Source organism: Chanodichthys erythropterus, chromosome 9, assembly GCF_024489055.1.
Source record: "Chanodichthys erythropterus isolate Z2021 chromosome 9, ASM2448905v1, whole genome shotgun sequence".
In the NCBI taxonomy this organism is placed as follows: Eukaryota; Metazoa; Chordata; class Actinopteri; order Cypriniformes; family Xenocyprididae; genus Chanodichthys; species Chanodichthys erythropterus.
The window spans coordinates 12501768-12515839 of NC_090229.1; the positions used below are offsets into that span (position 1 = coordinate 12501768).

General features: G+C 36.0%; 1 protein-coding gene across 1 annotated transcript in view; it reads right to left on the reverse strand.

The window, feature by feature from the left end:
• Nucleotides 1-13029, reverse strand: part of faf1 (Fas (TNFRSF6) associated factor 1) — a 75698-nt gene extending 62669 nt beyond the window's left edge. Inside the window, exons 1-3 of the mRNA XM_067394593.1 lie at nt 12751-13029; nt 11139-11207; nt 5199-5245 (exon numbers count right to left, since the gene is read on the reverse strand). Of these exons, the coding sequence (XP_067250694.1) occupies nt 5199-5245; nt 11139-11207; nt 12751-12801 (167 nt within the window). The 5' untranslated portion in view covers nt 12802-13029. The remainder of the gene's footprint in view (nt 1-5198; nt 5246-11138; nt 11208-12750) is intronic.
• Nucleotides 13030-14072: the final 1043 nt, after the last annotated feature.

Sequence of the window (14072 nt, forward strand, 5' to 3'; positions counted from 1 at the left end):
CAGGCTTTACTCGTATAATAATATGGGCAGGGCCCAACAGACGCTCGATTGTCCAACCCAGAGAAAATCACCCTTTTTTTGCTCTGCTGAGGACACAAACGGCTTTTTCTGGCACTTGCTTGCTCTCTCTCTCTCGTACTCCCTCTCTCTCTCTCAGCGGCTGAAGGCTGAATTCCCCCGTGCCCCCGTGTTCCCCTGTGGCAGTAAATAATGTCTTTTCTCTGAGCGCTGGCGGGACAAAGGCTCCTCTCTTCTCCTCCAGGGTCAGCACATATCGCTGTAAGAGCAGGAGCGGGGGGCCAGGCACAGCACACAATGCCTGACTTTATACCACCTTATTACAATACGAAAAGGTTAAAGACGTTAGGCTCCAGGGGCATTCAGAAACTCGTTAGACACAAAAAGGAAAACCCAAACATTGGATAAATTAAAGAAATGTCTCTAGAAAAAAAAGAAAAAGAAAAAGAAAAAACTATGAAAAAAACAGTTACTGCTCCTCAGTGACATCTACAGGTCAACATAGTCACATAATTCAACATATATAATAAAACAGCTAGATGTGATGGAACAGATAGAATATAATTGAATAGCATGATATATAAAACTTGCAGTGTATTCCAAGTCTTCTGAAGCCATACGACAGCTTTATTTTCTAATTTTGAGTTGATATTATGCAGTGAAAAGCTGCCCGAACACTCATGAGTTCATGACAGAGAGAACAAATCATTTTTTAATTCAGATATTATAAATTGATTCAGTTTACAAAACCAGTCTAAATAATTTGTTCACAAACTTGACTAATCTGGATCATCAGTTCCAGAATTTGCTGACTCAATCTGGTCACAGTGGTTTGAAGCTTAATGGAAGGACACATTATTACTGAATAAATAAGAACTCAAATTTTGGTCCGTTTCTCACATAAAATTATCATATGAAAATATATTCACAACAGAAATTTTACAAATTTCCATGACTTTCACAGGCTTGGAATTCACAACTGTAAAATTCCCTATTATTTCCAGGTTTTCCATAACTGTGGGAACTAATGAAAGTGTTTAGAAAACAAAAGTAGTATGAATCAATGAATCAATCAATCAATCAATCAAATGAAACAATCAGAGCTTTTTGAAGGCCAAGATGATGACAAAATACAAATCTGGTGAACCTCAGATATTAAGCATGAGGTTTCCATTGCACTGATTTTAAGAGTTCAGCCTACACAAGATGTCATTTGTGATGTTCACCTGGTTAGAAAAGGAATTCACAAATGAGACTACCTCAAGATTACGAACAGATCTAGTCGTTCGTTCTGCTGTGAAAATATAGGGCTGTGGTTAATACACATCTTTCTAAAGCAGAGCTGGAACAGTAGTGTCCCACAGCCTGCAGCATCTTCAATCCATTTTTAAACAATCTTGTGATCTGTATATAATCTTCAACTGCTAAAGTCTCTTTTTTTTTTCTCCCCTCTCTCTCAGACACTGGCATTCAGTCAACGGTTATTCCACTGTAATCGTCTAGATGGCAGTCTACGCACACGCTTGGCTTGGCAGCAGCGTGTAGGTCTCCGGGTCCCGCCGAGCAGAAATCCAGCTGGCAGCGGGCGACTCAATGGGGGCACTTGAGTGAACCGTGCCATCCTACAGCCTGCAGTATGGTGCCAGCCACCCACTGAATGCACAGGCTGGAAGTCGCCATGCCAGGCTCCATTCATAATTACGTGCCTTTGAGAAAAACATGTCCTCGTGTCCAAGCTCTTACATTCACACACCCTCTAAATAAACCGTCACAGAGCGCGCTCCGTCTGAATATATTTGTTCTTAAGACTCTGGGGCATTCATGAGCACTGACCGTTGAGGAAGAAGAAATGGACGGCGGACACAATGAGTGTTCACAAATGCCTTTTGTTGTCCAAAGTTTCAATTCCTGTTATTGGGTCAGATTTTTTTACTGTTGTGTTTGTGTGCGTTTCTGTTCAATTTCTCTCTCTTTCAGGCCAAGGCGACTGAAGGAAATCTCAATGCGGCTAAATGCGTAGTGTAACACTTTACAAACTCTTCGAGCGAGACAGACAAACAACAAGAACTGTTTGTTGCGTTTTCAATTGTGGGTGTCAACGGTTTAGTGCCCGACGCCGTGCCAAGGTGGTTGGCCCCTCTATATACCTTCAAAACCCAGTGAAGAGTGAACAACAATGAAAGCTGTCAACTACTTTTCTTACCCACAATGCAACTGGCAGAATTTAATTGGTCGATGGAATGCTGAAAAGCTTTACATTCAGCCTAAACACACCATGAATGAGTTCACTGCGATCCAAAGCAGACCAAACTAAAGAAGATGGAAAAAGGAAAGGGGGGGGGGGGGGGAGGAGGAGAGAAAACTTGATTGTATGAAAGTGGTTTGCTTCTAAACAATCCTATCACTGGTCACAGACACAACATTAACCAGTATTTTTAGGTTAGGGTTATTTTTAGGTTAAAGGGTTAGTTCACTCAAAAATGAAAATTATCCCATAATTTACTCATCCTCAAGCCATCACAGGTGTATATGACTTTCTTCTTTCAGTCAAACACAATCTGAGTTATATTAAAGAATATTCTGGCTCTTCCAAGCTTTATAATAGGGAGTGATTTTGAAGCTCCAAAAAGCACATCCATCCATCATAAAAGTAATCCATACGTCTCCAGAGGTTTAATAAAGGCCTTCTGAAGTGAAGCGATGTGTTTTTGTAAGAAAAATATCCATATTTATAGCTTTATAGACTATAATCACTAGCTTCTGGTGAAGTCCGTTTGTGAGAAAGTCGAGTTCTGACATTGTAGGATGTAGGAGCAGCGTATAGGGCTGCACGATATTGGAAAAAAATTGACATTGTGATATTTTGTCTCCGCCAACATTTCTCTTTAAAAATTCTCATTTTAGACTTCTAATCTGTGAACAATGTTTTGTTTTGCTCCATCTTCTGTGCTTCCGCGTTCACCAATACAGTATGCGTTGGGTCAAAGTTCAGTCTTCCGCCAGCAATTTTAGTTTCTAAATTTATGAATATGGATTTTTTTCTTACAAAAAGACATTGCTTCACTTCTGAAGGCCTTTATTAACCCCCTGAAGCCGTATGAATTATTTTTATGATAGATGGATGCACTTTTTGGGCTTCAAAATCTCGTTACTATTCACTCCCATTATAAAGCTTAGAAGAGCCAGAATATTTTTTAATATAATTTAATATGTGTTTGACTGAAAGAAGAAAGTCATATTCACCTAGGATTGCTTGAGGGTGAGTAAATTATGGGATCATTTTCATTTTGGGGTGAACTAACCCTTTAATGCACTGAAATGGCCAGCAGTGCAGAACCCACAGTTTGGCTACATCCGTGCTGTGTCCTATAAAAAGCTCCCAACTTTGTTGGTTGTTCTCCTCCATTAACAAGGTCATCAACCAACCGCTATGAAAACCCCCGCAGTAAACTTGATTGTTTGATTTCCTGTGACTCTAGTGTTGAAATGGCACGAAGGGGGTAATTGCTGGGGAACAGACTTCCAGAGGGAAATGAGATGACAGCCTTCTCTGCACTGCTATTTCACCGCAATTATTTCCGCAACAACTTTAATTCTCACTTTCTTTTTCCTCCCTCTCGTGTGTTTTTTCTAGGTTGTAAGCAGTCCACACAAACTAAATAAAGTAGCAAAAATTGTTTTAAGACATGGTACCATAGTAATGTATGATATAAGGGAGAGATACAATAATTAGCCTGGGGTTCAGTAGGATTTCTTTCCTTTTTTAAAATAAAGAAATTAATATTTAAATTTTATTTAGCAAGGATGCATTATTAAATAGATGACAGTAAAAGCTTTTACATTGTTACAAAAAATTCCATTAAAAAATAAATGCTGTTCTTCTGAACTTGTCACCAAAGAATCATGAATAAGTAAAATAGTTTCTACAAAAATATTAAGCAGCAAAATTTTCAATATTAACAATAATAAGAAATGCTTAATGAGCACCAAATCAGCATATTATAATGATTTCTGAAGGGCAAGTGACACTAAAGACTGGAGTGATGATGCTGAAAATTCAGCTTTGTAATCACAGGAATAAATTACATTTTAAAATATACTAAAATAGAGAACAGTTATTTTTAATTGTTATAATATTTCACAATATTACTGTTTTTACTGTATTTTTGTACCAAACTTTTGAAGTAGTATAACTAAATAAAAAGTGAAATAAAATAATAAAGGAAAACTTTGTATGTAAAAAACATAAGCAATGTCTTACTGGCCCAATTGACTATGCATGCCAACTGATTACATATTTCCGCTACACAAGCTTCTGGTATAATATGCTCCCATAGCAAAATGTGAAAGTAGCAAACACTTTCTGCCAAATTTCTAATCTGTCGATCACAAATAATGACATTTTATTATAATATAGTATATATTGTTTATATTATTAATTATAGTGAACATAACATTTTAGTATATTATATTAAACTAACATTCCAGAAGCTTTACCTTTAGCGTGAAGGTGGATCATATCAATAATACTTTATCCTGCCATGTAATACTTCAAGTTTTAATTTTGTGCTTAATTTTCTCACAATTTCCATATACTGTGCTGCACCGGAAGTGTCAGTGACCGCTGTGGCTAAATGCGGAAGTAAAGCTCCCGGAAGTCTAATACAAAAAAATTGCGAATTATAAAATGAAGTGCAATATTAAAGTGCAGGATTTTGTGTTCAGTAGTTAGTTTGCTGAGTAGCCTGAAATGGTAGAGCAGACTTCTGATTTGACTAATCAGATGAGCAGACAAGATAAGAGCTCTACCAAAGGCTCTACAAGCCGAGACACAAGCTGCTCTGACATTTCCCCCTCGATTCCTTAACATCCAGGGAACCAGCAGCAGCCACAGCTGGGTCTCATTATAGCTCAGAGACGAATGCCCTTTTGAGAGGAGGCCAGTTTCATTTTACAGGGGCATGAAAACAGTAACCACCTCGTTCGAGCCATCAAGCTCAGCTGGGACTTGATTCAGGTAATGTGCTGTCTTTGGAGTTTACCAGCATTAATCTCTACTCTAAAGACTACATTTAAAAGCACATGCAGTTCAGTAGAGCGGAATCTCTGCCATAATCTTGTAAGGGAAAGCCTGAGTTGATGATTTTGGATACATAAGAATCAACAACTGAAAGTCATACCTTTGCAAGATCCCATTTTCTTGTGGTATCACTCCATTGATGGCTGCCTAGAGAGAAAACACAAATATATTTTTAATGAGAGCTCACAGCATTGAACTGTTAGGTTCAGTTAAATTCAAAACTGACATAACATGAAACCTTTTTAGTCAGCATCAAGATTTTAGTTTGAAATGTCTATGAATGTATAAATGGAAGCATATATTTTAGGTGATATAACTAGTCATCCTTTTCTTGATGTTTTTTGACACCATATGTCTGAATATGTGTACTTCCCTACTATATAGTATACAAAAGAATGCAGTTGTAGTAATGTAATACAGTACATTCATACTTTACAATATGTAATTTTGGAGCATTTTTAAATCACCAGTTCACGTAAATAGTCCTACAATGTGGCAATTTTTTTAAAGAGAACAAATGTAGTCTTTCAATTAATGAGGTCATAAAAATAGTATACACTACTGTTTAAAAGTTTGTGTTCTATTCAGCTTTGCAATTACAGTAATAAATTACATATTAAAATATATTAAAAAATATATTAAAATATTACTTTTACGTTTCTTATCAAATTTAATTAGCCTTGTTGCGCATTAGAGACTTCTTTTTACATTAAAAAACAAATTTTTTGCCCCAAATTTTTGAACAACATTTAATTGAATTTAATTAATGATAAGTAAATTAAGCCATTTTTTTGACATCTTAAATTATATTTTTAGTAGTGAAAATTTAGCTAGCTATAACTAGCTAACTCAGCAAATGCTACTTGGTAACACAATGCTTTGATAACATTAGCATAGCACAGTAATTGCTGAAAGAGTACGGCAATATAGAACATTTATGAAATACCTGTTCTCAAACTAAGCTCATGTTCCACTCCACTTACCATGATGGTAACCCCCCAAAAAAACCAACATAACAGAAACTCTTCTAAATTGGGATAGCAAAGCATTGAACACTACTAAATCCACCCACTTAACATTACTCTTGCACATAACACATAATTTTAGCATTTATTCTCCCTTTTGAGTGTCATGGCAAAGCAAGCAGTTTCAGGTAAATTTAAGTTTGTCTAAATTAAAAGAAACAAGTCCATAAAAATCAAAACTATGAAAAAAAATTCACATTACTTAAAATGTCAGTTTCGTGAACTCAAAAGAAAAAGAAAGTTCTAACTACTCATAAAAGTTAATTTGACTGAACAAATTTATTTAATTTGAGTTTGCCCTATTCAAAACAATTATTTTCAACATTAAGGTTTACAGCATGTCACACTGCAGGACATAACTGCTGTCATTGCTTGAAATTTCACATCAACTGCCCAAATAAATAATGGTCTAAATTTACTGATCTTTTTTACAATGATAAAGACAATAACCGAGGTACACATCAAGACAGAAATCAGATATTCTTTTATAAAACCCAAACATAACACTTACAAACAGTATCCAGCAATGTGGGCCACATATTTCCCCCTCTCTTTCTCTCATCAGACTGAAGTGGAATGCACAGAGATGGGCCTGATGTGTTTGTGTCTGAGCGTGTGTGAGCAAGTGGGTTCTGGAGCCAGACTGTGATAAGGAGACTCGCTCAGTGGATACAGATCTGAATGGAATGGCTTCTGATTGAGCCAAATAACAAAGTGTATACAGAGACGTACATCGCAATGCTTGCTATGCTCCAAAAATTTTTCCATGCCTGTAGAGGCCACAGAAACGATATTTTGTCTGCCGCAGAGACAGAACATCAGAATTCCGCAAAAATGTAAAAGAAGTGCTCTACACACTTAAGGCCATTTGACTTCTCATGAAAGATTTGCTCAGGTGCAGGGCGGTGTTTGTGTGATCAAGTGTGCAGCACACATCCTGGCTTCAGCGTGGGGTGTTCAAACACATGCTGGCTGTCCCGTCTCGACACTTTTTTTGAGTCCATCAACCTCGCAACCCTGAGCTGGAACAGCAAGTCATTACATTTACAGGTGCACTTAACCACACCGTGTGCTAGGGTCTGCTTTCTTTGAACGGCTGCCAGCATACAACCAGCTTCCTGCTAAATATAGTAAAACAGCCTGCTTTTAAGATAAAGGGCAACTTTGTAGAGAGAAATCTGTCTCTAAAACCACAATTTCTTGATTTTTATTTGATAACTCTTTCTTTTGATCTGTCCTGACACTGCATTCTTTATACTGCTTTTAACAACTCTAAATGCAAGATGGAAAGACCCTGTACTTTAGGGTGAGTGTAGGTCACATGAGTCTCTCATGCAAATTAGCAATACGAAAACTGCCAGAGTACATGCCTCCTGTTACATTCACCAAACCAAAATATAGCTCTGCCTGTCTGCCTTTGTCTGTGGTGTGACACCTGTCACAGCTGCATATGTTTTAGGCTTAAGAGGTGAAACATTTGTGTGGCGACAATTGAAAGGTGACATAACAGACTATAAATCACAAAGATATACTTATATAAGACTATAGAGGACTTCAATGACAATTTCTACACCATCTATTCAAAGGGAAGGATGGGCACCTTCAACTAGGAATTTTTAGGAACGTTTTGATCTGTCTAAATGACCTGTTTGCAATAGATAAGATGAAAAGCCATAAAAAGGCGTGGGTATTTGCAGACTGCAGCAGACATTACTGTCTGTTCAAATAACACTATCGATTGAAATGGACACCTAGACACATAAGCTCTGCAGGGTAGGAGCAACAAAGGAACTACTATTTGTTCACTAGGGGTGAAACAGTTCCCGCTTGAACAAAAACACATGTACGGATCTCGACTCATGATTCGGCACACGTTTTGATACTGCAGTTTAGTTCCTCTAGTAATGCCTCTGAAATTATAAATATTAAAGGTGTATGAATTGTAAAGTAATTGTATCATTGATTCGTCGTACAGTTAGAGAGTGACAGGAAAAACAAATGCAAACCGATGTAAGAGACAAAATAAAGAAGTAAATGAGTACACCATGTAACGTGAGTGAATGCGGTATCGAATGCAAATTGATAGAAACAGTTCATGATCGTGTTGTGATATCTAACAGTTTATCCTGCAATAGTGAAAATAACGTCGCATTTACACTGCCCAGTTCCGTTTTGTTGACTAGTATATCAAATTTTTTTGATGACCAGCTTACATCTTTTAAAAGTGACCCATATCTGATATCTGCATTTACTTTATATGCTTGGCGAAATAACCCAAGGTAGACGTGCTTAGGCCGAAAAGGAAGTGAAAACGGTGTGATTTGCATTGGACACAGACGAAATGACAATACAAGCTTGCTTTACATACTATCTTTAAAGGTCAGCAAAACATTGGGTTGCCGTCATTCGCCACCATCGCATTGACGGGAATATCTGATCCGTCCGCTTCTTGGCAGACGCAAATGCATGTATCTGATTCATATCAGAATTTATTTCCACACATGAAAGAGGCCTGAAACTGATCCGTGAATATCAGAATCCATGTTCGTGGGTCATATCCGAACTGACACATGGTAGTAAAAAATAAATAAAAGATCGGAAATTGGGTCACTTGTAATGCAAATGCAGACTCATGTTTTCAAATCTTTAATTATTAGTGATTTACATCACTTAATCTAAACAAAACCCTAAAAGAGACTGAATAATTCTAAGGCCCTGTTTACGCTTGGTATTAAAATGCATTTTCAACAATCCAATCACAAGTGGATGATGCTAAATACAGGTGTAAATGGGGTCTACGACGTTTTGAGCTTGTCCACTTTCAACCACTTCCAGAGGTAGTCGAAACGCATTTGACTGGATGGCTTTTGTAGTGTAGACTCTCATGTGTTCAAACAGTCACAAAAGACCTGCCTACTGATCTAACGTGTAACCATCATGGGAAGCGCTCTAGCCAGGCGGGATTTAAACTTTGTCGGCAGAAGACCTACATTTGGTTTGAAAACGAAAAAAACCTAACAAGCAACACTTTCTCTCACCATTCCTTATTTCTAACACACACCTACAGTGTTGGGCGTAGTCTTGTGGCTATCAGAGCAGAAACCAAACTGCTGCTCTCCGTATGTTTTTCCATCGTCTCCTTTCACATTTATAGGTAAATTGTGCAAGCTTTTTTCGTTCATTAGTTTGAAAGAGCTAAAAAAATCTCATACATTTATCCACCCATAGACCCCTCCTCTTGAAGAAATCAGGACAGAAGTGGTTGAAAATTGAAAAAAGACTAGATTAAAACACTAGTTGTAAACAGGAATGTGTCTCCCTCGTCTACTTGTGATCCGATCAACCAAAATGCAACTTAATACCAGGTATTAGATAGTAAAGATTTCTCAGTGGATTGATTGAGGAACTACCTTGTATAATAGACTGTATGTGTCTGAATGTAATAATATTTCATAATCTTTCATATAATTTTACAGTGTGGTGCATTTAGCTGCAGCATATGGCTTTAAGCTCTTAAATACTTTTAAAGGTGCAGGCACTATTAAAGTATTAGTACAGCCTTAAAATGTCCTAATTTGTGCACTCCTAACAGTGCCGTACCAAGTATTACCAATCCAAACCTGTGACTGCAGAAACATGAGCCAAGCTGTTGTTACAAACTAAACCATTAATTGTAATATTTCAGAATATTACTGATCAGAGATCAGATGTGCTCCAACAGTAGCCACATTCAAATCAAGACTCAAAACACATCTTTTTATCTATGCATTTGCTGATTGAGCACTGTGCTATGTCCGAACTGTTTGCATTTTATTTTATACATATTATCTTTTTACTTTTTTTAAATTCCTTTTTCCTGTTTTTATTTCATTTTTAATGTATTTTATATCTTTTATGTATCATCTTGTTATTCTGACTTTTAATGACTGTTATTTCTATTCCTTATTTTCTATTTTTATTCTTCTTTATGTAAAGCACTTTGAATTACCATTGTGTATGAAATGTGCTATACAAATAAAATTGCCTTGCCTACTGTTATTTTTACTTTGTTTTTGAAATAAATGCAGCCTTTGTGAGCATTAGAGACTTCTTTCAAAAACATTAAAAAAAAAAAAAAAAAAAAAAATACCGATCCCATATTTTTGAATGGTAGTGTATAATAATTAAGCAAGAATTAGAAAAACAATGTTTCCAATTAATTTAAGATATAACATAATATAGCATGTCACACTGCAGGACAGGTCTTATAATAATCTTAATATTACGGAATGTCGACAGGAAAGGTTTTAGTAATCCATTTCTAACCTTGGTTCATCAGTATATTACTGGGTCTGAACACTGATTTATTACATTGAAAATTTAAGTAACGTTTTATTAAAAACAACAATAGTTTTTTTTTTTTTATTAAACACAAACAGTGTTTTCCAAAAATGTCAAATCTGCTGTTTTTTCATACATAAATGCAACACAATCACTGTGCACAATTTTGTGTGGTTCATTATAAAAATTATATTATATCATGATTTGAACTCGGCCCTCATGCATACTATAAAATTACACCACTAGACTATCATGACTCACAGTGTTTAGAAGAAATGCCAGAACTGTCACTGGTGCCCCTCAAAATGCACGACACCCCTGTTTATAGCCCTATTGTTCACTGTGTTTCATTACTGCTCAGCACACGTGCAAAAATAAAAATAAGGCCTTGAATTACAAATGACACTAGGTTTCATTGATGACTAAATTTTCCTCCTAAAGTAAATATACTGGTATATGGGAATGCAGCTACTATATCTACAGAACTGTGCCAGAGTGTTCTGTGAACAATGGTACCATTAAATAGCATTTGCACTGAACACAGTGGCTTTGTCTTTGTTGCATCACCACAATCCACATACAAACAATAAGCAGGAGACATAACACACACACACACTTGTTAAAATGGTTTGTGATTTGAGAGAAATCTAGTTGTGTGTCAGTCTTACAGATTTAACAAACAAAAGGCATCTTACCACCAAGTCCCAGTTGTTTAGTTCTAGAAGTGTGATCGCCTCAGCAATGTTGTCGATTCCTGTACATGCCTGAAACAAATAGAACTTGCTTATTAAAAATACCAGAAACCACAATGTCTTATTTATTTTAAAAGAATTACATAACAAAACTGGCCCAAAATAAATTTCTGAGAATGTTAAGTGAATATTACTTTTCTTTTCTTTTTCTTTAAGAGTGTTGAAGCCTGCAGGCCATTTATATATGTGTGTGTATCAATGTATGTATGTATGTATGTATGTATATATGTATATATATATATATATATATATATATGTATATTATATATATATATATATATATATATATATATATATATATATATATATATATATATATATATATATGTGTGTGTGTGTGTGTGTGTGTGTGTGTGTGTGTGTGTGTGTGTGTGTATATATATATATATATATATATATATATATATATATATATATATATATATATATATATATACACACACACACACAAACTATTGTTCAAAGGTTTGGGAGAAGACTGTATTTATGTGATCTAAAATAAAGGGAAAAAATTTGTAATATTGTGAAATATTATATACAATTTTTAAAATGTAATTGATTCCTAAGATGCAAAGCTGAATTTTTAGCATCATTACTCCACTCTTCAGTGTCACATGATCCTTCAGAAATCATTCTAATATGCTGATTTGCTGCTCAAGAAACACTTCTTATTATTATCAATGTTAAAAACATTTGCGATGCTTAATATTTTGTGGACACCATGACAATTTTTTTTATGATTCTTTGATGAATAGAAAGTTCAAAAGAACAGAATTTATTTTAAATAGAAACATTATGAAGTTCTTTACTGTAACTTTTGATCAATATAATGGATCTTTGCTGAATAAAAAGAAACAATTTCTTTAAGAAAAAAAAAATAAATAAACTACTGACCCCAAACTTCTGAATGGTAGTGTAGACATTATTGATATGTGATATTTAACTTCACATATAAGGTATTTCAAAAGCTTTCTTCAATATAACAGATAGGAAAAGTATAAGCTACCTTCAATTTTAGTGAATGCCACCTCAAAATATTTGTATTTCAGATCTCTTTCTGTTTCTATGAAATAAACATTTTGCAAATCAAAACCCATGTTGTCAATACTTGTAACCTGACTCATATTTAAAATCTCAAAACAACAAAAAACGAAAAACAGGAATGTGACAGCTGATGGCAGTGTACAAACAGAGTAAACGATGCAGAGTCATCTGACAGCTTCTGGCCATTACAGGGTCATGAAAATACAGATCAGGATTCAGATGACAGTCTTGTAATGTTTCCTAGTCCCAGATAAACAGATTATATTAAAATGGCGTATTTTCAGCTGTTTATTCTTACTTTGCCCGGTCATGTGCTTGCCAAGCTTCGTTTTTGCTGAATAATTCAAACAAAGCCACTGACAGCTGAACATCTCGAGACATGTCAACAAAAATGAAGTGACTTCAATAGCCGTTACCCGTCTAGCAATCAGCAGGCACAAGAACGGATCTGATCTACACATTCAGACCTTATAAAATTACAGATTATAAGTATATATGCGAGGAAACCCACCTGAAAGTCGGCCAGGATCATTTCTCTGTCCATGTTACTGTCGGAGGCCATTGCAGTGAGAGGCTAACGACTCATGTAAAAACCTCAAAAATATCAACCTCCGATTTCAAAAGAGCAGCTCAGGACACGGCTTATCAGTGTACGGCAGGTAACTGTGTATAAATGCTGCTCTTCGGGGCCGTGTTGTCAGTGTTTGGTGGCTTTCTATTTTTCTGTTATCGTCACTTTGCTTTTCTGGATCGGCGTTCAAAGCAACTGCCGTAAAGAAGCGGCTGCCGTAAAGAAGTGCTGTGAACTGTCGCGCAACTGAAAAGGGCTGCGTATTTTTAAAGCAGCAGCAGGGCCGCGGCTAAATTTGAATGGACTAACTTACAAGTGACTTGTTTGCCTACCTTCTGACATTTTACAACAACAAAAAGCATTAAAAATGTTTACCAAACATGTTCATGGGCTCTGGAGACAGTTCTCTTTTCTCTGCAGCAATTTTTTCACAGTGTAACCCCCCAAAACGAGGTTTTTTTTTTGTAAACATGAAGATATAACAATACCAACCGTGATGATTAGTCAAACGTTACTAACTCATGATGGTTTAGAAGGGCTGATTTATTTTTACAGGTATTCTGGGCAAACACACGGGTTTCCTTGATGTCATTTATGCTGAAATAAAAATCTTAAAGCAGTCTAAGTTGGTTTGCTGGTCTTAGCAACTATGCCAGTCCTACCAGGCTGGTTTTATAGGCTCGGTTTCACAGACAGGGCTTAGCCTAAACCAGGATTAGGCCTTAGTTCAATTATGTATCTTTTATAAACATACACTAGAAAAAAACATTACAGGTGTGCATCTTGAGACAAAACAATGACACTGACATATTTTAAGATATGTCAGTACAAGTTGCTTTCAGTTAAAACAGCTCAAACATGCATTTTAGTTGAAGACTAGCTTAAGCCTTGTCTGTGAAACCGGGGTATAGAGTTTAAGAGCGAAAACCAGCTAGACCATCTTAAATCAGGTAACACCAAAGGCCCGGTTTCACAGACAGGGCTTAGCCTGAACCAGGATTACGCCTTAGTTCAATTAGGATATTTCAGTAGCTTTTATAAATGTACACTCGAGAAAAAAAAAGAAAGAAAAAAAAAAGCATTACCGGTGTGAATCTTGAGACAAAACAAAGGCTCTGACATATTTTAAGATATGTAAGTACAAGTTGCAAACAGCTTAAATATGCATTTTAGACTAGCTTAAGCCTTGTCTGTGAAACCGGGGGTAAATATGCTAAATAAATAAGCCAGCTTAAGTTGGTTTGTTGGTCTCAGCTAGTCTA